This window comes from Carassius carassius, chromosome 19, assembly GCF_963082965.1.
Source record: "Carassius carassius chromosome 19, fCarCar2.1, whole genome shotgun sequence".
Classification (NCBI taxonomy): domain Eukaryota; kingdom Metazoa; phylum Chordata; class Actinopteri; order Cypriniformes; family Cyprinidae; genus Carassius; species Carassius carassius.
Window position 1 is genome coordinate 30,166,767 of NC_081773.1, and position 24,190 is coordinate 30,190,956.

General features: G+C 33.7%; 1 protein-coding gene across 3 annotated transcripts in view; it reads left to right on the top strand.

Annotated features, from left to right (window-relative positions):
* LOC132095550 (RNA-binding motif, single-stranded-interacting protein 1-like) overlaps positions 1-23,453 on the top strand; it is a 59,427-nt gene extending 35,974 nt beyond the window's left edge. For all 3 annotated transcript variants that reach the window (XM_059500659.1, XM_059500660.1, XM_059500661.1), the window contains exons 4-14: positions 1,091-1,182; positions 9,617-9,774; positions 11,183-11,262; positions 13,202-13,317; positions 14,713-14,762; positions 15,731-15,818; positions 15,898-15,948; positions 18,290-18,400; positions 19,684-19,764; positions 20,740-20,818; positions 22,313-23,453. In XM_059500659.1, the coding sequence (XP_059356642.1) occupies positions 1,091-1,182; positions 9,617-9,774; positions 11,183-11,262; positions 13,202-13,317; positions 14,713-14,762; positions 15,731-15,818; positions 15,898-15,948; positions 18,290-18,400; positions 19,684-19,764; positions 20,740-20,811 (899 nt within the window). In that variant the 3' untranslated portion in view covers positions 20,812-20,818; positions 22,313-23,453. The remainder of the gene's footprint in view (positions 1-1,090; positions 1,183-9,616; positions 9,775-11,182; positions 11,263-13,201; positions 13,318-14,712; positions 14,763-15,730; positions 15,819-15,897; positions 15,949-18,289; positions 18,401-19,683; positions 19,765-20,739; positions 20,819-22,312) is intronic.
* The last annotated feature ends 737 nt before the right edge of the window (positions 23,454-24,190 follow it).

Below are 24,190 nucleotides of genomic sequence, written 5' to 3' on the forward strand. Positions count from 1 at the left end.
GGTGGATCATAGCTGTGTTTACTGAGTGTTTCTTTGTCACGTATATTTGAGCTATTAGTCAGGATGTTGTGCGTTTGTGGTTTGACCTGTTGTCTGATTAAATATAGCAGCAGAGGAGTGTGAAGGGTGGAGCTGAACGTAAGGACTTGTGACTCTAATTGTTCTCATTAGAGGAAGCAAACCCTGATATTGCAGTGATTCTCTTGATATATGACTCACACTTACTGAGATAAGATGTTCTCTCCATGCAGAGCTTTGCTTCCTCCTGCCCTGAACGTGTCTTTACCCAATACACACTCTGTGTCTGCGGGTGATTCGTGTATCATAAACACATCAGTGCTGGACACATTAGATGATGTCATTGAGGATCCTTCAAATCTTGCATTTTAGTTTTCTGCAAACTGGAGTGTGTTTTTCTGTCAATCACGTCATTTCTTGGTACATGAAGTTCCTTTTATGTTTACAGGAACTGGGTTTCAGTTTTCATTAACCCTTACCAAAACATTTTCCATGGATAAATGTGATCAAAATAATTTTATGTTTATGTTTATGTTTTTTTTTTTGTTGTTGTTGCACAAAATACTAAATTTATGGGTTATTTATTAATTTATCCTACACTCAAAAATATCTTATAATGGAAGATAAAATAAATAGCACTTGAACTTGACTAACTTTTATTTTATTTTTATTTTTTTGTCTTGTATTGTTTTTTGTTCCACTGAGAATAAAGGAAATTAAAGGAAAAAATATACAAAACAGAATATACAATGAATATTTAAAGAATAATAATTAATTATTATTATTATTAAATATATATGACATATTTATTGGTCCTAAAATATGCTTCATTTGATTTATTTTTTACTTATTTCTTAAAAATAATAATAATAATATATATGAAATATCTATTGGTCCTTTTTTGTTTATTTTTCTATTATTATTATTTGAGGCTGAAATGCTACATGGGTGTTTTAAGTTTCACCCTGTTACTGTAGTACATGTTTGTTCAGGTCAGTACCGTGTGTGTCCTTCTCTGTTTATGTGTGCTGTGTATTTAAGCTGATCTTGTGCTCGTCTGTCTTTCTCTCAGGCTATGGCTTCGTGGACTTTGACAGCCCTGCTGCTGCTCAGAAAGCCGTCGGCGCTCTGAAGAGCAGCGGAGTTCAGGCTCAGATGGCAAAGGTAAGAACACACCTGTTCCTGCTGTCACCTGCAGCGAGATCCGTCTGAGTCATGTGACGTCAGCAGACTGTGATGTCAGAGGCAGATGCCTGAGAGTGTAAAGAGACACACCTGTACAGGTGCAGCATCCAGACGAGCCGGCTGAATGACTGAACGACAAACAGGAGCCAGTCAGGAACCTGTCCAGATCACATTTCACCACTAAGATCAACAGCAAACTAATTATATCAGAATGTTACATCTTCCCTTAATAAATGTAGACTGCCTTCTAGATTATCAAGATAGTTTGTATTTTGACGATGACTTTTTCATGTCAACACATTGTATACCAAATTCTCATTATTGCAATAATGAGATATATATTATGTATTTTTTTAACCAAAAGTCCTATAGGCAATCATATTTTATTACTGGGAATTATATTAAAAAAAAAAAAAAAAAAAATATATATATATATATATATATATATATATATATATATATATTTATATTTATGTTAATAAAAATCTCTATTGCTAATAAAAATACAATTATAATTGTCTAATAAATTGTAATAAATAAATAAAATAATATAAATACAATGCACTGAAAAGTAATAAGAAAATGATTATTTTTATGATTATGATTTTTTTTATGGCACTACAAGTTATATTAAAAATTATTTGTTCTATAAAAAAATTTGGATCAAGATATTTTGCATTGTGACGTTGAAATTTTTCTGACAATAAAACACTTTCAACCAAATTCTCATTATTGTAATGCAAAAAAAAAAGTGATGCATTACATATGTTTTTGTTGTCATCAAAAAAAAAACAGAAACGTTTTATTACTGGATATTATTTAAAATATATATTTATTAAGCTTATTATTATTAATACTGGAAATCTCTACTGTGAATAATGGTACATAAAAAAATAAAAACACCTGATTTTGATTTGGTAGGACTTGAGATACTGTAAAATGCTCTCAGCTGTAATGAAAATAATATCATAATGCACAATGCATTCGTTACCATGGACCAGAAAACCAGTCAAAAGGGGTTAATTTCACGAAATTGAGATTTATACATCATCTGAAAGCTGAATATTGTGATGCATCATTTGTTATGATAGGACAATATTTAGCAGACATACATCTATTTGAAAATCTGGAATCTGAGGGTGCAAAAAAAATCTAAATATTGAGAAAATCCCCTTTAAAGTTTTTCAAATGAATTCTTAGCAATGCATATTACCAATCAAATCATTTTAATATATTTACAGTAGGAAATTTACAAAACATCTTAATGGAACATGATCTTTACTTAATATCAGAATGATTTTTGTCATAAAAGAAAATGTGATCATTTTGACCCCTACAATGTATTGGTGGCTATTGCTACAAATATTCCCCAGAGACTAAAGACTGGTTTTGTGCTCCAGGGTCACAAATATAAAGACAGAGATGTTGCATTTGTGTTGAGTAGCAGTTGTGTGGTTTGAATTCCTGCACTGAAGAAAAGGAAGTAAATAATTGGAGGTCGTTATGATGATGGCTCGTCTCAAGCCTTGACGATCAGGCTCTATAAAAGCCTGTCTCATCGCTCTCACTAGTGCACGTGAATCAGGGACTGCCTGCATACACAGCATTTTAAGGTCCTCTTGCTCCAGCTTTATTTCCAGTTAAATTGATATTTTTACTATGTTAGTAGTTTATAAAAAATGCATTGCATTGAAAAAATGCAAAGACTACTCATATTGACTTTAGAGTTTGAGGTTTAGGGTTATTGTTATGGTGATTACATATTTAAATGAAATCATAACCCTAAAAAATATTTTTGTTACTTGAAAGAAAATATATATTTAAAAAAAAAAAAAAATTCGGACTAGTTTATTTTTACTGAAAGTGCCAAAATAACTAAAACATAAATAAATGCATTAATAAAAATGACAAAAATGACTTAAAAACAACAAAATTACTAAAACTAATTCCAGTTTGTGGAAATATAAATATAAGATCTAATTAAAAAGTAAAATGCATTTTAAAAAGCATATTAACACAAGCTGTAATAGTATATCAGTGTTACTGAAATACCATTGCACTGACTGTTCTTGGTCTTCTGTGACGACTCGCCAATAAATTTGCAAAGCATCAGAGCAGCAGAATTTGCATGCATGTTTATTTAAAGGGGAAGTGCATAATTAAAACTGAATTGCAGATTTTAAGTGGCACAACTGGGTGGGACGTGGAAATGTATCAGAACTGACAGGGTTTTCAAAATGAAAATCACAGTTCAGATATATTTTTAAATAAGATTTTTTCTTAAAGAAATAATTCATCTAAAAAGTGGAAGTTTTGTCTCTCTTCCTCTGTGCACAGTGCATTAAAAATGGAGCTGCTTGGACAGGAGGCGTGTATTTGTCATGCTCTCTTTCTGCCATAGACATCTTGGCTTGTTGTCCTTGGATGTATCTTCCTTTCACCTTGTTTATGATATAAACAGATGGTTAGAAATTAATATCTCAGACAGGAAGCCCCTGGAGTAACCTGGTGACATGACACTGTGTCTGAACCCTGCACTCTGGCTTTGTTTGCAATGGAAAAACTGACTTATTTTTAAGTATGTACTTTATACTTCCTACTGTGTTTTAAAAAATATGCATGTGACCCATAGAACACAATATCCAACAATAAGTGGAAATGCTTTATAATAAGGGTAGCTACATGAATAACCATGTACTAATGGGTAAAAAAAAAAAAAACGAAAATTTGCTGAAAATGTCCTCACCTTCAGGCCATCCAAGATGGAGATGAGTTTGTTTCTTCATCAGATTGAGAGAAATGTAGCATCGCATCACTTGCTCATCAACGGATGCTCTGCAGTGAATGGGTGCCGTCAGAATGAGAGCTGATAAAAACATCACAATAATCCACAAGTACTCCACAGCACTCCAGTCCATCAGTTAATGTCTTGAGAAGCCAAAAAATGCATGTTTGTTAGAAACAAATCCATAATTGAGGCATTTTTAAACCTTAAAGGGTACATAACATACACAGTTTCACCTAATCTCATGTTAATCTTGAGTACCTATAGAGTATTACTGCAATACTTCATATATCCAAAAACTCTTTAGTTTTATGATATTTATAAAAGAAAAATACAGCTTTCCGATTCTTTCTGGAAAAAGCCGAGCTCCTGGAGGCGTGCGGTGGGCAGAGCTATAATTCTAATTTTTCGGCATGTTTCCATTAGTTATGTGCTGATTTCCAACAAAAGACAGAAATCTGATGCATTTGTACTTACATGAATGGGGTCTTTTATCACAGGTACGGCTCCATGTTTTAATAGCGAACAATGTGCAAATCCAGCGTCGACTTGGGCCTCGTTTATAAAACATTGGTCACTCAAATGACAAACGCACTTGATACACTCCGTTGCTGCCCCGGAAAAACAAACTGCATCCACTGTTCATGTAAAGCTGGGTTCTTGGTGAAGCTGAACATGGTGAACTTTCCCTCACATCCAAAAATGCACTTATTTGGAGACATGCTCGAACAAATCCTACGAAGTGCTGCCAACGAATTTGAAGCGCTTTGATGTGCACGTTCTCGCTCTCCTCAGTCATTCTTCTAAATTATTTTTTATAACTTTGGCCATGTTTAGCATGAGACTCCATCTCTTTAACACTGTGAACAACTCTGAATACACGAAACACCATTGTACCCCCCTTTAAAGAGAGAGAGTGCTCTGTCCATAATATTCCTTTCTTTACTGAAAAAGGTAATCTGCACAGATCAAGCACCGTTTACAACAAAAAAAATCAGAAATCGCTCTAAACAAATAAGTGGGTGATTGTGATGTGAGAGACAACAGGAGATGTACTTTCAGTGGAGGAAGCAATATTATGGACTATGGACTCATATTTTAGCCAGAAACAACCATTTGAAGTTAAAAACAACTTAATGATGGATTTGTTTCTCACAAAAACACAGCTTTTCACTTCACAAGACATTAACTGATGGACTGGAGTGCTGTGGATTATTGTGATGTTTTTATCAGCTGTTTGGACTCTCATTCTGACGGCACCCATTCACTGCAGAGCATCCACTGGTGAGCGTGTGATGCAATGCTACATTTCTCTAAATCTGATGAAGAAACAAACTCATCTACATCTTGGAAGGGCTAAGAGAGTGCATTTAACACATAACAGCATTTTTTTCATTTGTGGGTGAACTATTGCTTTAAAGATAAAGTCAAGCTGAGCACATTGCATTGCACATTGTGTTTTCTCTTGTGTACTGCACATTTTTGCATAGTCGGTCATCCAGATATTCTGTGCTTATAGATACATACAGCATACATACAATATACTGCAGGAACTGTAAGATTAGGATGCTGTTCTGAACACAGTCTTCTTACTCTCACATATGGCCATGCATTCTCGTTCACACTCATATACTCTTCTTTTTTTCTCTCACTTTCTCTCGTACCATCTGTGTCTGACACACACTTACTCCAAACGCATATTGTGTGCTTTTTCTGTCGAAGTCACATGATTCGTGTTGAGTAAATTGTTAGCAGGTGACACTCATGCAAGCCCACACTCAGATAGCAATGTTTCCTGCACTGCTATTCAGATTCATACTATTCTAGTGGAATATTTTAGACTTGATTTTTCACTTCACTTTAATATTGTGTTTTTGTGCTGGAAATTGGTAGTTGGCATTTATTGCAATCAGCTGATAGGGATGTGCATGTGTGAGATTGATGTAAAGGGAAAAGCTCTGCTTTTCTCAGCATCTGTACACTGATATCAGCGTAAAGCTCTTAATGCCTGACCTGAGAGATGTAATTCAGCATTGCGTGCCTGAAGCGGCTCAGTGTCAGAACGTTCCAGCGCTGAGCTGATTTCCATGTGTGCACAGCCTCGCTCTGTCCGCTAATCTGAGGCCAGATGCACCAGCCCTGCATTACTGAACCTAAGTGTAGCATGTATATTGTCTTATTTCTTTCTTCTTTAGAGCACATATTGGAATAATAGTCATAAAAATTTCATGAACTAGTGGAATTTTGCAAATGAAACACACTTGGAACAAATAGAACATTGGAACATTTTTGTTACTTGGAAAAAAAAAGAAAGAAAATTAACTAAAATAAAAATTAAAAATAAACGTATTTTATTAGCTATATTGTAGCTAGTTGCCTGGGCAATATTTCTCATTTCCATTTAGTTTAACTTGATATTATTAAAATAACTAGAATAATAAAAACTATATAGATATATTTTAAAATGACAAACACTACACTTACTAGATTTTCACTCATATTAAAGTGAAAACAGAAAATGTAAGATAGATAAAAAAAGTAATCAAATTAAATAAAACATTAACAATAACAATAATGGTATGTCAATTATACAAAAAAACAAAACAAAATGCAGCTAATCCAGTTTATTTTTAGATAACAAAAATGTTAGATTTATGAAGAAATAATAGTCAGTTTATATTTGTCTTGAAATTGCACATATACTTTATATTTGAATTTATTTATACAAATATTATATATTTAATATTAATATATTTTTATATATTAATATATTTATGTGTTAAATATATTTGTTTGGTCAGAAAAATCAATTTTGCTAACCCAGGCTGCATTTATTTGATCAAAAATACAGTAAAATATTTTGAAATATTGTTACAATTTAAAATAACTGTTTTCAGTCTGAATATATATTTTTTAAATGTAATTTATTTCTGTGTATTTTTAAGCATCATTCCTCCCGTCTTCAGTGTCACGTGATCTTCAGAAATCATTCTAATATGATGATTTAACTACTCAAGAAACATTTCTGATTATTATCAATGTTGAAATGTTGCGCTGCTTCATGTAATTTCATATATTTTTATTTTCAACATTTTTCGATGAGTTGACAGTTCATAAGAGCAGCATTTATATAAAATAGATTTTTTTTTGTTACAAAGTAAATGTCTTTACTGTGACTTTTGAATAGTTGAATACATCCCTGCGTTAAATGCATTTTTAAAATTCAATTTTGCATATTAGTCAGGTCGTACATTTTAATCCATGCTTTATTTTTGCTTCCAGAGTTTGTGTATGGCTGCTGTAACGTGACCCTGAAGAGCAGAGCTAGCTCCGTTATATGCCTCTGGTATTAGGTTTAAGTCTGTTTAAAGCCACGCCAGTGTTTTAGTTCTCCCTCTGGAGCAAGCCAAGCACATCGTCAATTATTTGCCATTCAAAAACAGGCCCATAAAACCCCCACTATTAGCTTCAGCATTCGTCCTTCAGTGTTAAGTTATGGACACTGTCATTCCTAATAGCTAATATTTTTTTAAACATCATTTTGGATGACTCTCGAGGATCTCCAGCGCCTGTTTGCTCTCGTAATGGTAGGACAGCTGAGCGCCGGCCCTCTGCCATTGTTTCCTAATGGCACTATGCTGATTTTTTTCTGTCAGCATATTACTTTAGTAATCCAATCCCACCTCTCCCTTGTCTCCTCTTTGCTCTGCTCATTTTTCCTCCATCTCTTAGGTGGAGATTGAACGCAGTAAGATGTTAATGAATATTAATGTAGCGCCCTTTTTGTCCCCGGAGAGAGTCTGCCTGTTTCACTTTCCGTTTCTGCTGATGGAAGGGAAACTATGGCAGGAAATCAGTCGAGGTTGGGGGATGGCCTAGAGCCGCATGCAAATGAGCCGCTCATTAATATTAATGCTCACCCCATTATTAGCAGGAGAGGCCGGAGAGGGACACATGCTTTCACTTAAACCTCGTTTGTGAACTTAATTCACCTGTACCATGTAAGTATTCAGATATTGTCTTCATTCGCAGTTCTGCTAAAACCTAGTGAGCTGCCTACCTAGACAGCATTTTAAGGCATTGACACGAAGCCTGTTCTAAAAGGTAGGCAGCATTGAAGGTATCATTTGCAGAGATTGCAATCCCATAATGCAGCGGTTCTCAATTCCAGTGCTCGCGCCCCACTGCTCTGCATATTTTGCACGTTTCTCTTTGTTAACACACCTGATTCAGATAATCAGCTCGTTAGAAATGAACTCCGTGCATGAACTGTGTTCTAATTGTTCATTGCTCCCTACTCTCTGAGCAGGGGAAATCTGTTTAAGTTTACCTCACATCGAAACATTCATTCACTGATTTGTGCTGTGCAGCGTCTTTAAACATGGGCAACTGTGACATCATATACCTCTGTAAATCAATACAATTTAAATTCACGTCTTGCACACTTCAATGCACTTTGATTGGAACATATAGCTACGTTCACTTCGAACTGGAATCATGGCTGAATATCCTGTGATGTCCACTTCGCAGGGCACTTATGTTCGAATAGAACAAATGTCTGAAGCGCTAAGAGAAACGTTCAAAATGTGCAGAGCAGTGGGGCGCGAGGACTGCAATTGAGAACCGCTGCCAAAATGCATCAGACATAATGTGTGAAAAAGTTTACCAAATATAAAATACTGTTAATATACCGTTTTCTGTGTGTGTGTGTGTGTGTGTGTGTGTGTGTGTGTGTAATATTTACTGTTCTATAATGGATAAGTTTCAGAAAGATAAAATACTTATATTATATAATATTTTATATTTTGTGTTTATATTAGAATTTTGTTTTGTGTATATTAGACAAAACAGATCTATGTGTGTGTATACATTTAGGTCTGTATTTTGCAAATATGTAATAAAAATATTAAATATACAGTAATATAATAATATTATTACAATTTTAATTTTATTAAATATATTATGTCCGTTTATTATATATTAGGTCTATATTAAATACTAAAAACAAATATTATGTATATATATATATATATGATTTATATGTATATGATTAATATTTGTACTTATTATGCTGATATGCTGATTATATTAGTATACTCAATTCCCCAATATATGAAGCATATATATGTTTAAAAATGATGTATGTATATAAATGTATTGTCATTAACAGATGCCTAGATTGTCTATTCAGGAAATGTTATTGGTTGTCTGGACTCTGTTTGTCCCATGGTGCACTGAGTTCTGATTGGCTGTGATTATATTATGTATTTGCTGGAAGCTGTAAGCAGGCGTCCGTGCGTGCAGCTCGTTAGGTTTTGACACAGGCCCATTGTTGCCTGGCAGGTGTGCATGGTCAGTGATTTCTGCTGTCAGATCTCCAGGTGTTCTGTCTTCCGTTAACTGATAAAGTGTGTGACATAATAACTGTGACAAAACTCTGGCAGTGTGTGAATGAACTGAACGATAAGATCTGAGGTGTTTTTACAGGTGTGTAACCTACCTGTGCCAAAAATAATTATTACACTGATGTTCCAGGTTTGGTACTAGTTAAGCTCATTGATGAGAGACTTTTTCACCAGGAAAATGGCAAAAAGTTCACTGTTTTTGTTTCTTTTTCTCTCCCGACAGCAACAGGAGCAGGACCCGACTAACCTGTACATATCTAACCTGCCACTGACCATGGATGAACAGGAGCTAGAGGCCATGCTGAAGCCCTTCGGACAGGTCGTCTCCACTCGTGTCCTGCGGGATACCAACGGAGCCAGCCGAGGGGTCGGATTTGCGAGGTGAGAGTCTAGTATCTGACCCTCGAATCACGCTATCATTCTTTGTGAATTCCCCTCACCGTGGCTCAATCCATGAGGGAACCAGGCGTCGTGGAAAGCCCCTGGCGTTGTGCCCGCCGCAACACAAACACCTCCCATGACTCTTAGTGCCAGTCAGCTCCTTGAAAACATAGCTGTGTATCTGCCATATCAGCGCGGCAAAGCCAGGAATACTGAACTCTCTCAACTTCTCCTTGCAAATTTATGACAAGTACAAACTTGATTGCACTAACCTAAGTGTTATTCTCACGCACTTGAGTGAAGAAACGCCGAAAGAAATCTGAACTGCTTCTTCTAATCAGTTGGAGAAGAACGTTTTTCAAATGTCAGTGACATAAATATAAAAAGAGGGGGGAAAAAGAGATTTTCATGATAAATGGATCAGTTTTCAAATAACGGAATAAATGATGAAAACGGTTCCAGAATGCTTTGGCAAAACTTTCACGCAAAATGTCAATTACTACCCTCTTTTGATGACTTGATTGTACTAACCTAAGGGTTATTCCTGCAAAATTTGAGCGGAAAACCCCTTAAATAAAACAAAACTAGTTCATTTAATCAGATAAATGTGTTTCGAGAAGTATTATAATGATAGAGATATAAACAATGAAAACTGCTTTTAATGATAAACACAGAATACATTGGCTAACTTATGATTTTCATAGCTCTGCAATCTAAACATTCACTAAACTTTTGATTACTTGACTGTACTAACCCATGGGTTATTTCTGTATAATCAGATGAAAAGGTTTCGAGAAGTCATTTTTCAAATAACAACAATATAAACATAAATATTGTTTTTAATAATGAACACAATGTATATTGCCTAGCTCTGCATATCCAAACAATTATGATCATTTAATTTTGTACCCTGATGATATTCAGTACAAATCTCTGTATTCTGAAATTGATTACAATGTATTTGTTTGCAGTTAAAATGATGCAAACATGTTTACCTCGATAAATGAACCAAAGCAAGATTTATACGCACGAATATGACAAAATATGAAAATGAACAGTAATGTTTGCTAAACATTTAAATGCATAAAAATGCCATGGAAAGACATTTTTGAGTGCACGCATTAAACACTGAATCAGAGCTTTGAACCGATTCACTAAAATAAAATAAAAAGCTAGAAGTGATTCAGTTTAAATGTCAGGAAAAGAAGGATCATGAAACTATATGTCCAGCCTTAATCTAATGCATTCAAACGAGTGCATTATGCTTCATGTAATGCAAAATCCCTTAGCTTTCATTCATATGACTTTAACATGTTTCTCAACATTGACAGCTGGTGCAGGTGATGGGAATGAAGTTAAATACGCAAACCGAGAGTGAAATGTGTAAACCTTTATTCTGTTTCTCTAGGATGGAGTCGACAGAGAAATGTGAAGCTGTCATCTCTCACTTCAACGGGAAATATCTCAAAACACCAGCTGGAGTTATGGGTAAGTGTGCGTCTGCCTGCTTCACGTCTACTTTAATGCAATAGTTCATGAACAAAAAAAAAAAATGAAAATACCCAACCTCATATTGTTTCCAAAATCTGTATGACTTTCTTTCTTCCATACAAGGAGAGGGTAGACTTCTGAAGGATATCCCTGCCACTTTTCTCCGTGTAATAGGAGTAAATGATTGAATTGTCATGTCTGGGTGAACCACTCCTTTAATGTGTGTTTTGTTTGAGCATAAAGACACATTCATTCATTCTCTGGTAATGATTCTCCTCGGATGGGGTCTAAATGGAAACAGGCTTTCGGGCATGTGGCGCAATCGCTCAGCCATACCAAACGGCTTTCGCACGAATGTAGATTTAGACTCGCTGCACGAAATGCTGAAATTACAGAGCTGGGAGGAACTACATGGGCATGATGCAGCTTATTGATTAGTGGAGGCTCACTTGGGGCTGAAGGGAAAGCAATGTGTGCTAATTTTCTTTTACTTGCCTGGCGTGGCCTTTCTAAGCATTTTAATTGGATTATTAGACTGAAATAGTCTCCACTGACCGTGTCAGAAAGGCAGGAAGGGGATTATATGAAGACAGCGTCCAAATGAGATGCCTGTTCTCCAAGTTATTGAGGATGGAGCCAGAGGGTCTTGAGATGACGGCATATAAGAGTCACACTTATGTTTACATGTGCAACAAAGAAACATTGAATTAAGTTGAAAATATATAACAGAACAGGTCTGCTCAACTAGCGGCAAAGCAACATCGCAACTTGCATCATTAAAGGCAATAAATGCATCCCATTTCACCGCCGTAATTAGATGTGTTTTTTCATGCAACATTGATATCCAGTGTGTGGAAAAATACTGGGTTTTATGCAAAAGAAATGAGGCATGCTCCAATGCTGAAACTGTGGCTGATGCTGTAATTGTTAAGATGTTATTATGGCCGAAAGCCAGTAATAAGCACATATTGCAAATCTATCTTCAAAAATAAAACATAACTTAATAAACTAACTTAAAATTATGAAAAATCATTTCCGCCACATTAGAAAAAAGTACTTAAATAAGTCATGATTATGAAATAAAATTCTATGACATTAAAAGTTAAGGTTATTAAATAAAAAGTCATAATTATGAGATAAAGTCTGTCAAAAAGTCAAAATGTTATGGCTGATAACCCAACTCAATATGCGCATAACTTAATAAAATATTATAAACATAATTATTATTTGGACATTTCTACCACATATGAAGAAAAAATTTATTATGACATACTTTGGACATAAAAAGTTGAAACTATGAGATGAAAAGTCATAATTAGGACAGCAAATGTTATGGCTGAAAAACAATAAATGGGAGATATTGCAAGTCTTAAGTTTTTAAACTGAATAGAACATAATAAAAATAACGTCAAATAATTAACAAGAAAAACAAATCATAATTTTTGGAATTCATAATTAGGACAATAAAAACATATTACAATAAAATATTGAAAAGATTTTGCTCTTAAAGGGTTAAATATTTGTCTCTAAGTTATCTCTAAGTTGTCTAGTTGCTAGACAATGCATCTTAGATGTTGAATACACAGAGACAGATTAAATCGATCAGAGGCCATGTTCACCTGTCGTGGTGCTGATATATTGTGCATTGATCAGACTGTGAAAAGTGGGCTTTATATACAGTCCCAGAATAGAGTGAGAGGGGGAGGGGCTTAAAATATGAGGCATTTGTGATGTCATCCAAAAGGAAAGTCGTTTCAGAGTTTGCTAAAATATATTTCCCATCCCTGTTTGATGCACTAAATAACATAAAGCAGTTCTGCTGGGGCTTAACAAAATCTCAAGCCATTTCTGCTGGCTTTGGTCATTATGATGGTTTTGGTCCGGTGGCTCAGTGAGCAGTCAACATCACGCTGAGGGTTCATGTGTTTGTCTGCAGCCCCGTCAGAACCCTTGCTGTGCAAGTTTGCGGATGGAGGCCAGAAGAAGCGGCAGACTCAAAATAAATATGTGCAGAACGGACGAGCCTGGGCCAGAGACGGAGAGACCAGACTTGTGAGTACGGATCTTCTGCTCTCTCCACCATGTTGTGTGTCCGGATCGCTTTGTGTAGCCATATATCACCTGCCACAGCTTCGTTAGTGAACACGTGGACAGCAGGGCTGTGTGTGTGTGTGTGTGTGTGTGTGTGTGTTTTTATACAAGCTACACCAGTACAGTCATATATTACGTGAACCACAGAAGTGATACGTGTGTGTGTGTGTGAACTGCTTAAGTCACCTGTCATTTCCCATCATGACACTCGTGCTGTTCCAAAACATAGAGAACTGAAATGTGCCTTTATAAGAGACTGATTTTGTGACAGGAGACTCACACACAGATATTTAACTACTTTTTGAGATTGAATGAACTGTATTTATAATATTCAGCATTTCTTTTGCTTTGTCTGACATCTTGAAGTTATTTGATCAGTATTAATATAATACCTGATTATTATTTTTTTATTATCGTTATTTATTATTTTATTCTTATTTAACATTTTTCTTTTTGTTTGCCACAGTACTCTTCAGAACAGAATTAAATCATATTTATAATCAGCATTTCTTTTGCTGTGATTTGATCACATGGCATTCTGTTTATAAAGAAATATCTTTCGTTTGAATTTTTTTCTATTATTTTGGTTATTTATTATTTGGTTTTTCCTATTCTGTTATTTATTATAAAATATTATACTCTTGTTTATTGTATTGTATTATTTAATTTTATTTTGAGCATTCAATTTCAGGATTCAGTTATTAGTTTTTATAATCAAAAGCATTCTGAGATTTGTTTTTAATTAGTCATTAACTAGTCCCAAAAAGCAGTGATCAAACTAAACCGAACTAAAAATACAATTATATATATATTCATATATATTAAATTATTTAATGATTCATATTTATAATCAACATTTCTTTAGCTTTATCTGCTGTTCAATTGGTTTCGTCACAATGCATTCTGGGAATTAACCAGTTTTAAAAATACAGCCGTTATAGACATCAAACTTGGTATTGGAGCAGAGCGCGTAATAATATAAAATATTATGTTGAAATGGCAGTGACAACATTAAACATTTGGCTTCAAACTGGAGGAGAGAGCAGTAGTGTCATTAGTTTTCAGGTTTATGTTATTTGACAAGTACGGTAGCCACAAAACACACCAGCGCCACACTTAATGACATAATGTCAATGCATCAGGAAACAAAATATCAAAGAAAGTCTGTATCTGTGCTGAAATGCTGCAGGAGCTTAGCTTTTAAACTGAACATCATTTCTGCTCAGTTCATTTCTTCTCAGATTCACATGATTCACAAGCTATACGTGGCACAACACTTTTGACTTCATTTTCAACACTTCAATCAAAGCAGCTATGAGTTGAACAGTGTGTAATTATGTTTTATTTCTCTCATAGACTGGCATGACTCTCACGTACGACCCCACCACAGCTGCTATGCAAAATGGGTACGAGACAACAAGAGCTGAGAAAGAGCCATTGTTATTCTAGTAATATTTATACACTAATGTAGTATTTATTTGTATTTTGAATTAGCTTTTATTTTTATATTTTTTCTTTTATTTTTGATTTAAGTTCATGTTTTAGTGCTTACTATTTTGTGCTTTATTTATTTATTAATTTTTGTTATTTCTATTTAGCTTTTATATATTTCATGTAATGCTCCTTCATGTCAGATTTTTTGGTTAAAATTGTTTTGTTGGATTTATTTTAATTCAGCTTTATTTTAAATTTAATTTAATTCATTTAGTTACATTTTAAATATAGCATCATTTTGTAGTAAATTTGATTCATTTTTAGTATTTTTATTCCAGAACATCCAGTCATTAAATTGTATATTTCGAACTCTGTTTTATTTTATTTTTTATTATTTTATTTGTTTGTTTGTTTTTAGTTGCCAAAGCAACATTTCAAATTTATATAAAAGTTTTAAAAGTTTTAAATATTTAGTCTCATTATTTTTTTTCTTTGGGGGTTTTATTTTTATTTATTTTTTTTTTATTTTTTTTTTTTTTAGATACCAAATAAACATTTCTAACATTTAAAGTTGTACTTTTTTTTCTCTCTTAAAAGGTATATACATATAATTTTTTTTTATGTATTTCAGTTATTTGCCAAGGCAACACATTTTTTTTTACTTTACATTTTTAATTTGATTATTTTCAGCTTTTTTCCAATTAATAAGACCAATTTTAGTTTTAATAGTTGTTGAAAATGCCAAGTTCACACAAATAATGAGTAAAATAGTCAAGCACTTAATAGTTATTGATGCTTTTCAGTAAAGAATGAATTATATTTATATACTTCCATAACAAGAAATCTTAGAAGGCAGCATAATCATACTCAAGGTCATCATGCTAGATTTACAACCTGTCATAAATAATTATTTAAATATACTGATTTTATCTTTCTACAGATTCTATCCAGCCGCCTACAGTATCACAAACAGAATGATCACACAGACCCCTATTTCTCCATACATCTCCCCTATGTCCACATACCAGGTAACATATCAAACTCTACTGCTTACAGAGCGATGGATGCATCTTAAGGGACGCTGATAATCTGTATTTTATTGTTCAGGTACAGAATCCATCCTGGGTCACCCATCAGCCCTACATCTTGCAGCATCCGGTGAGTCTCTGATTGTCCTGAGCAGTGTTGGTTTGTTTGTGTGGGAGAAATACTCTTGAACTAGCTCATGACTGCTCATAGACTGAGAGTGTGGGCGACGGGGACAGAGAGTCCAAACAAACCACATACTAACAGCAGAAACCACAGCAATTCATGGATTCATTCTGAGTAATCAGAATCAATCTTATGCCAAAAAATATTGTTAATAAGCTGGCATATGGGCACAGCAGCAAAGAATGTGCAAAGGTGTGCGTGCAATCAGAATCAGTCTGAAGTTTACATTTATAAAGAAATGTTTCTTTTTATTTCTAATGCTAGTAGTAATATAATCATATTTTTTTATACTTTATTTTGTTCTGTTTTATTATTTGTATTTTAGTAATAATAAAATAACTGGATAAACTAATAACTGTAATATATATATATATATTTATTATTATTATTTTATTTGTATTTTATTATTTTTTTGTGTTTTATTATTTGTATTTTTTTGACTTATTCATTATTTAAAATGTATTTATTTTATATAATAAAAAAAATAGCATAATAACAAAATGTATTAACAATTTCATGTATTTGTCTTTAACTTTAGGCTGTTGTTTGAACAACCAGTTGGAAATTAGGCAAATTTCAGTTTCTGTAACCTTAACAAATGTGCACTTGTAACTTTACTGTGAAAAAGTAAAAAAAAAAATATATATATATATATATATTGTCATTTTGTCATGTTTGTTACTTTGTTACTTTATTACAAGTAATACAATAACTAAACCTAAATAAATGTAAACAAATAAATAAAAATATATAATAACAATAATACTATATAGACATATGTATGTATATAATGACAAAAATGCACATACATGACACAAAATACACAAACATAATTATAAAGCTTTAACCTAAAAGGAAAGTGAAAACAGAAAGTACAAAAATAAAATCTAATTCAAAATATTAACAGAAACTATTATAGTTTGTATCAATGATACTAATATAACCTTGCTACAAAGAACAGACACCTTGGTTTTAGTCGGATATTTCATTCAGTAGTTTCTTTGTTTGAGAAGCTGCTTTTAGAAGCAACATGAAACGGTTTTGACGTGTTTCCTACTTCTGAAGAAAGGCAGCGGCCCTCACTGTTGTGCAGGAAATACTGTTGTGAGTGTGTGTGTGTTTGCATACATGCATTAACACTGAATCACACCCAGATGTGTGTGTGTGTAATAAGTGATGAATGACTCTGTCATACAGAGAGAGTCTAAATGAGACTCTGTGTGTGTTTGTTTTGGAGAGGGTGTGTGTAATGTATATCAGTATGTGTGCTATAATGACTGGTATGAGGCAGGACGTATAGAGCTGATTGTGGTTAATCAGAAATGAGGAAACTGTGGCATTTAAAGGCCAGTAAAGGCACGGCTGGCTCACAGGACTCATCACGCACGTCCCAGAGAGACCTAGGGCCCTCCAGTCGCCTGCCAAGTGGGCGTTATAGGGTGTTGGGACATACTATTGAAAACATCTGAATGATGCTATCTGTTAAAAGAGATCATAGGGCGCGTGAACTCTTAAATAAGTCACATTTACTTTATATTAATAATCACACGCATTATTTATCCCACATTTAAAAGAATACCATGGTATTACTAGTATTAGGTTTTTTTGGTGAATACAGCAAATTAGTTTATTATTAAAATAAGTTAAAAATATTCACAGTATACATAAAATCATTAAATTGGTTATTTCCAACTTTTTTATAAGAGCATTATTTATTTCATTTTTGTCAGCATACTGCAAATGCTTGAAAATACATAATACACACATTGAGTAATAAAGTCAAGTATTATTTATACTTATTAATTGTGTTTTATTTTGTTCAGTTGGTAAACAGCATTTTTTTTTTTACATTTTTCATCTATTGTTTATTTTATATTTTATTTTATATTATATTTGTGCTACAAATGCTTGAAAATACAAAGTACACATGTTGAGTAAAACAGTCTCATTTTTCATTTATTTATTCATGTTTATTTTAGCCAATGCAACATAATAAGTCTGCTTTTTTTATCTAATATTTATAATTTTTATTTTATTTCAGATTTATTTCAGTTAATTACAACAACATGTCATAGTTTGAATTAACAATTACAGGCACTGGAAAATTAATTTATATTACTTCATATGCTTGAGAATACATAGTACAAACACATATCAAGTAAAATAATCATACTTATATTGATTTATTTCAAACTGGCCAGTTCTAAAAGGAAATGTATGTATGTGTCTTTGTTGCTTAAACTTCCTAAATGAATAAATGTAGTGTAACTGTCTCATTGTGTGGTAGGGAGCAGTGATATCGCCCTCTATAGATCACTCCATGTCTCTGCAGCCCGCGTCCATGATGGGACCTCTTGCTCAGCAGATGAGTCACCTCTCTATGGGCAGTGCAGGAACGGTGAGCACAATCAACACTTGAGTGCATACATATGTGTTGTTTTATTTCTTCAAGATCTGCAAAATCATTTCCAGCTGTTAAAGTCTGTGTCTGTGAATGCAGACGGAATGCAACAGCGTTCGCATACTGCAGTATACACTGCATACTGCCTACTCTTTTTTTTTTTTTTTTTTTATTGCAAAACAGTATATATATATTTTTTTTAAATTGTATGGTAAATTGCTGTCACATGACCTCATCACATTGCATATGAAATAAAAAGTAATTTTGCATTTTAATTAAACTTCCCTAATTTCCTAACATTTGGAAACCCAGATAATGAATCAAAATAAAATTATTAAAATAGGCATGCAATATTACTTTTCTCATTACATTTTAAAAGGTCAAATGCATTGAGTCAAGTGAGTGTTTTGCATTATGGGATCGTTAATCCTAATTTCCAAAAATTTGGCCTTGTATGCAGGGATAGTTTTTATTTGCATTTTTTATTAAACGTTCATAATTTCCTAACATTTGGCAACCCAGTAAAATAATGAATAGAAATATAGAATTATTGAAATTCAGTTGTGATATTATTTGTCATTAAACCTAAAAATGTCAAATGCATTGAGTCAAGTGAGTGCATTGCATTATGGGATTGTTAATCCTAATTTCCTAACATTTGGCAACCCAGTTAAATAATGAATAGAAATATAAAAATATTGAAATTCAGTTCTGATATTATTTGTCATTAAATCTAAAAAGGTCAAGTGCATTGAGTCAAGTGAGTGCATTGCTTTATGGGATCCATTTTTTATGCAGTACTGCACATTTTGGCAAATGCATTAGGTCCGAATATGCATGCATACAAATTTGCATGCTGTGCACAGTATGCATACTACATACTGCAGAATTAGTATGCTATTTATAGCAAACTGCATGACTAAACCTGAAAGCCACCTACTGGTGAATAATCAAGTTGCAATTAAAACATAAAATGGAAAAATATTTTCTGTGCATATTTAAAAATGTGGTTTTATGTTGGAAGTTTTAGTGTAATATTTGTTTTTGTGTGTAACAAAAGACAGATCATTCTGCAAATACTGGACAAAGACTACAAAAATGTATATATTTAAACATGCTTGCAACACATGACTCATGCACAACTCAGCAGAAATGCACAAAAGAAAGCAAATATAAATCTGCTGATGGAATGAGAGCACAAAACACAGCGTGTGCAGATTTGTAGCAGCATATGTTGGTGTGTTCATGTGAATCTCTCGTCTCTCTCTCTCTCTCTGTAGTTTATGCCAGCTAGTCCAGCTCTCCAGGGGCCGTATATCCCTCCATACACTCACATGCAGACCACCGCCGTCTCAGTAGAGGTGGGTTCATGAAGAAAAACACTTTCCCAGACACAGATTTAACCTCGTCCTGTACTGAAGAACTTCCTGAATTCACAATCACCATAAATGGAGAAAAGTTCAGGAACAGACTGGGCTTGTGCAACTGTGCTGAATTGTTCTGGAGAGAATCGCATAAAACCTGTGAAGAACATCTCCAGGGAACTGGACTCTAAATCACTTAACTCCACTCTAAATCAAACAAAAGAAATAAAATAAATACTCTGGAAGAAAATAAAGCGTGTTTTTAGGAACAGTGTTTTTTGTTTATTTTTTTACACTGTGAGATTATTTTCATGCACTTTCTCCCTAAATCTTCATTACTGTGATGCATAATAAAAATATAACAAGAATAGTAATAATAATAATAATAATAATAATATTTAAATTGAAGCACAGTATTCATATTCATTATGGTAGTAGCGTATGCATTGCCTGATATATATAAAATATAAAAATAATAAATTGATCAATTAAATTTACAGTATAATTAATAATAATAATACATTTACAGTAATTTTACAGTAATGCAGAAAATACTCAAATTGACTCTAGTATAACATTATTTTAGCACTGCTGACATTGCTTTTTCACTGTGAGATTATTTTCTTGACACTTAAGTTAATTCTCCCTAAATCGTTATTTCTGTGATGCATAATAATAATGATAACAATAACAGTAAATTATTATTTAAATGTAACTATTAAAGTTTTTATACTTTGCAGTATTCTGGGTTTACTTTCTGGTAATTTCAGCAATAAAATATGTAAAATAAATATATTATAATGATAAAAAATTACTGTATTATAAAAAATATTTTTTACAGTAAACCAGATGATTGATATTCTGACTTATATTACATTAGCACTGCAGATCTCTGTTTTGATTTACCTTTTTTATGATTTTTGCTAGTTTGGTGCATCAATGCAAGAAAATAAACCGCATGTTTTGTTGTAGGAGAACAGTCCACAACCTCAGGTGGAGTCATCCAGTGACCATTCACCTTATACCTATCAGCAGGCCAAGTGATGAAGAGGTAAAGAAATCACACATACAGACAGAAGTCAAACCCGAATCTATCTGGTTTGTGTGAAAAGCTCAGGATGTCCTGTTTAAGATGCACCAGAACTGTATATTCTCAGAGACGTTCAAGGAACAAGTGTCCTCTACAGAAGATCAAAATGCCTTTCTGGGTTCAAGGAGGATGAGACCTTGTGCATGATTCTTATCTAAATGTTTAGAGGTCATTTCAAGTGTTGCTGCATTATTGGTTTACATCTGTTTGAAATGACTGGTCTGACAGTGTAAACCGGTGCAACAGATGCGATACTGGTTTGAGTGCTTCTGTGTCACCTGCAGTCCTCCTTTTCTAATCCTGATCCGTGTGTTATGTCTGAATTAAAGGAATAGTTCACAAAAAAATAAGAGATGATTCGTTCATAATTTACTCATTCAAGACTAGTGTTATTTTTTTCCTGTACAGTGATAACGGATGCTGATTCATGCTGTCAAGATCCAAAAATCATCATAAAAATAGTCAATAGGACGTATTCGTTTAGACTGAACTTTTAAATGAGTCACATGACACGGAGAAATCATTGATCTCAGACCTGATGTGATTCATTCAAAGGCATGGTTTTTCAGTTAAACCTAATTGAAAATACTTATAAAGGCTAGTAGAGAGAAGAAAAATATGAGGGTGGAATGACACGAGAACAAGTAAACGATGAGAACTTAATAATATTTCAATTTGTGATTTACCTACCTGGAATAGTTTTGTTGAATATACATTTAATAGTAATGCTCGGATCCAGTGTTATTTTAACAGTATCACTGAGATTCTGTTACAGTTTTTGTTGTGCATATTTGAAATTGATAATTTTTTTTAAATGTTATGCATTCATGTTCATTTAAATTAAAGTTTTAGTGATTGTGCTGGGTATTTTAGCCATTTTTGTTGTTTTAAAATATGTTTCTGCAGTTTCTATACATTTTTGGTTCAGGCTTCGCTTTAATTATTTAATTACATCAAGTTGAACTTCATGATTAATTGAGAAATTGGCTTTTCTGCTCACCAAGGCTGCATTTATTTGATAAAAAACTGTAAAAAACACTAATATTGTGAAATATTCTAACAATTCAAAATAACTGTTTTCTATGTGAATATATTCTAAAATGCTTTTTTTTGTCCTGTGATGCAAAACTTAATTTACTCCAGTCTTCAGTGTCACATGATCGTCAGAAATCATTCTAATATGCTGATTTGCTGCTGAAGAAACATTTCTGATTATTATCAATGCTGAAAACAGTTGTGCTGCTTCATAATTTTGCGGAAACCAGGATACATTTTATTTTTCACGATTCTTTGATGAGTAGAAAGTTCAAAAGAACAGCATTTATTTGAAATACAAATCTTTTTAACATTCCATGTTTTTAACTGTCACTTTTGATCAGTTGAATGCTTCCTCGCTGAATAAATGTTCAAATTCGGACACACAGTTGATTGAAGGTGTTCTTGTTTCTATCGTAGGGTTGTCGGGGTTCGAGAGAGAAGGAGAAGACTGCTAATTCAATTACAGCTTCCTTTGAAGGACCGGATCTACAGATGAATCGATATTTTGCACAGGTTCTACGATGAGTTCCTCGGTTTTTATAATAAAACTACTTCAACTATTTTGGTATAAGTTCCATTAGGTGCAAATCAAGGATTCATTTCATCAGAGGATGCTGACAAAGAAAACACAAATGAAATGGGAAGAAAAAGTTTTATTTTACTAAGGAAACAACGTTTATTTTTTACCAAGGATCGTCACATAGATGCAGGAACGTCATCATGGAGATTCTTCTTATTTTTATGATTTCGGATTTGTTTTCTCTCTCTCTCTCTCTCTCTCTCTCTCTCTCTCTCTCTATTTCCTTTTGTACTGAAACAGACATTTGTTTTTAGAGATCTGTCAGCCGGACATCCTGAGAAAGATTGCATTTGTGCTTGCGGTGTGAGTGTTGTTGATGTGTTTTTTGTCGTGTGCTTCATCTTTTCGGTCTGACCGATCTGTCCGTCTTATACGATTTGCCTTAAACTCTTTCCAGTACAGTAGCCGAAGAAAAGACGTCCGGCTGCTGCCTTGTAAATCAGCTGAATAGGGCTTTCTTAGCATTGCGCAGAGGATCATTTCCGCCATGCTCGGATTTCGGTGTTTTGCTTTTTCCGATCTTTTAGAGGACAAACTGTTTTGAGTGATAATGCTGATGGAGTTTTAATAGGATTTAATGTTTTTATAATCAGAGGCGATGACGAGTCTTTGGTTGTTTGAATGTGGTAGAAATTCTGCTGAACGATCACATTTTTGATATTTGCCTTTTCGTTTATAAATCTTGGTGTTGTAGTTTAGCTTTAGATGAACTTGTGTGGGAGGGGGAGGAGCTTTGACTCGTATTCTAATGAGGGGGCGGGAGGGAGGCGTGGCCTGTCAGTCAGATCAGATATCATTCAGAGTGCAACCTCCCGTGACAACTTCTTCGGGAAAGGTGAACGTGTAGATTTTAGTGCTTGTTTTATTATACCAGGCAAACAAATCTCGGCACTTTCAAGTTTACTTCACCAAAGACGGTCGGCGAGCGGATCACGCAAATGTGACGTTGTTTTCTCTCGAGGTGGGCCACACTGAGACTTTATAACAGACTGGGTTGTGGTTGTGGAGAATGTGCCTTCTTTGTACATATGCATTCATCTGTCTTTAGTTGGCGAGGTGCGGACACCGATTTGAAGGACGATTTGGATCTAGCAAGTGCCACAAACTAATCAAAGACATCACTACAGAGCGGAGACAACTGAAACTAAAACACGGAACGAGGACAGGTTGAAACGACAGCTCTGTTCTGAAACCCTAGTGAGCTGCCTACATAGGCTGTTGCCTTCTAAGGGAGCATCATAATTCATTAATGCATCATACTAATAGAGTTTTGCACTGGCAAGATTCCAGTAAAATAACAGTAAAAATATTAGTTTTTAATTAGAATCAACTTTTTGTTGTTTTTCTGTTTTGAATAAATTCGAAGAGTTTTTGGATGGATTTTTCACTCAAAATGCATTAAGAATTTGCCTTCTTGGTGAAGGATACGTGTAAGGCTCCCTTAGAATTTTGCAAAAGTAGTGCACTTACTTTCTATGCACCATATTTTGTGGAAAGTCGCACTGGGTCAAAATTGCATTGTTAAGAGAAAAAAACATACGTCAAAGTTTTATTGTTAAATGCTGAAATAATGTAAAATACAGGTGCATTATGTAATTGCATTATATATTTATATATATATATTTTATATATATATATATGCATGTATGTATATGTGTATATGTAAGTTACATTGAGTCAGAATTGCATTAAGAGAAAAAAAAAACACAGATAAG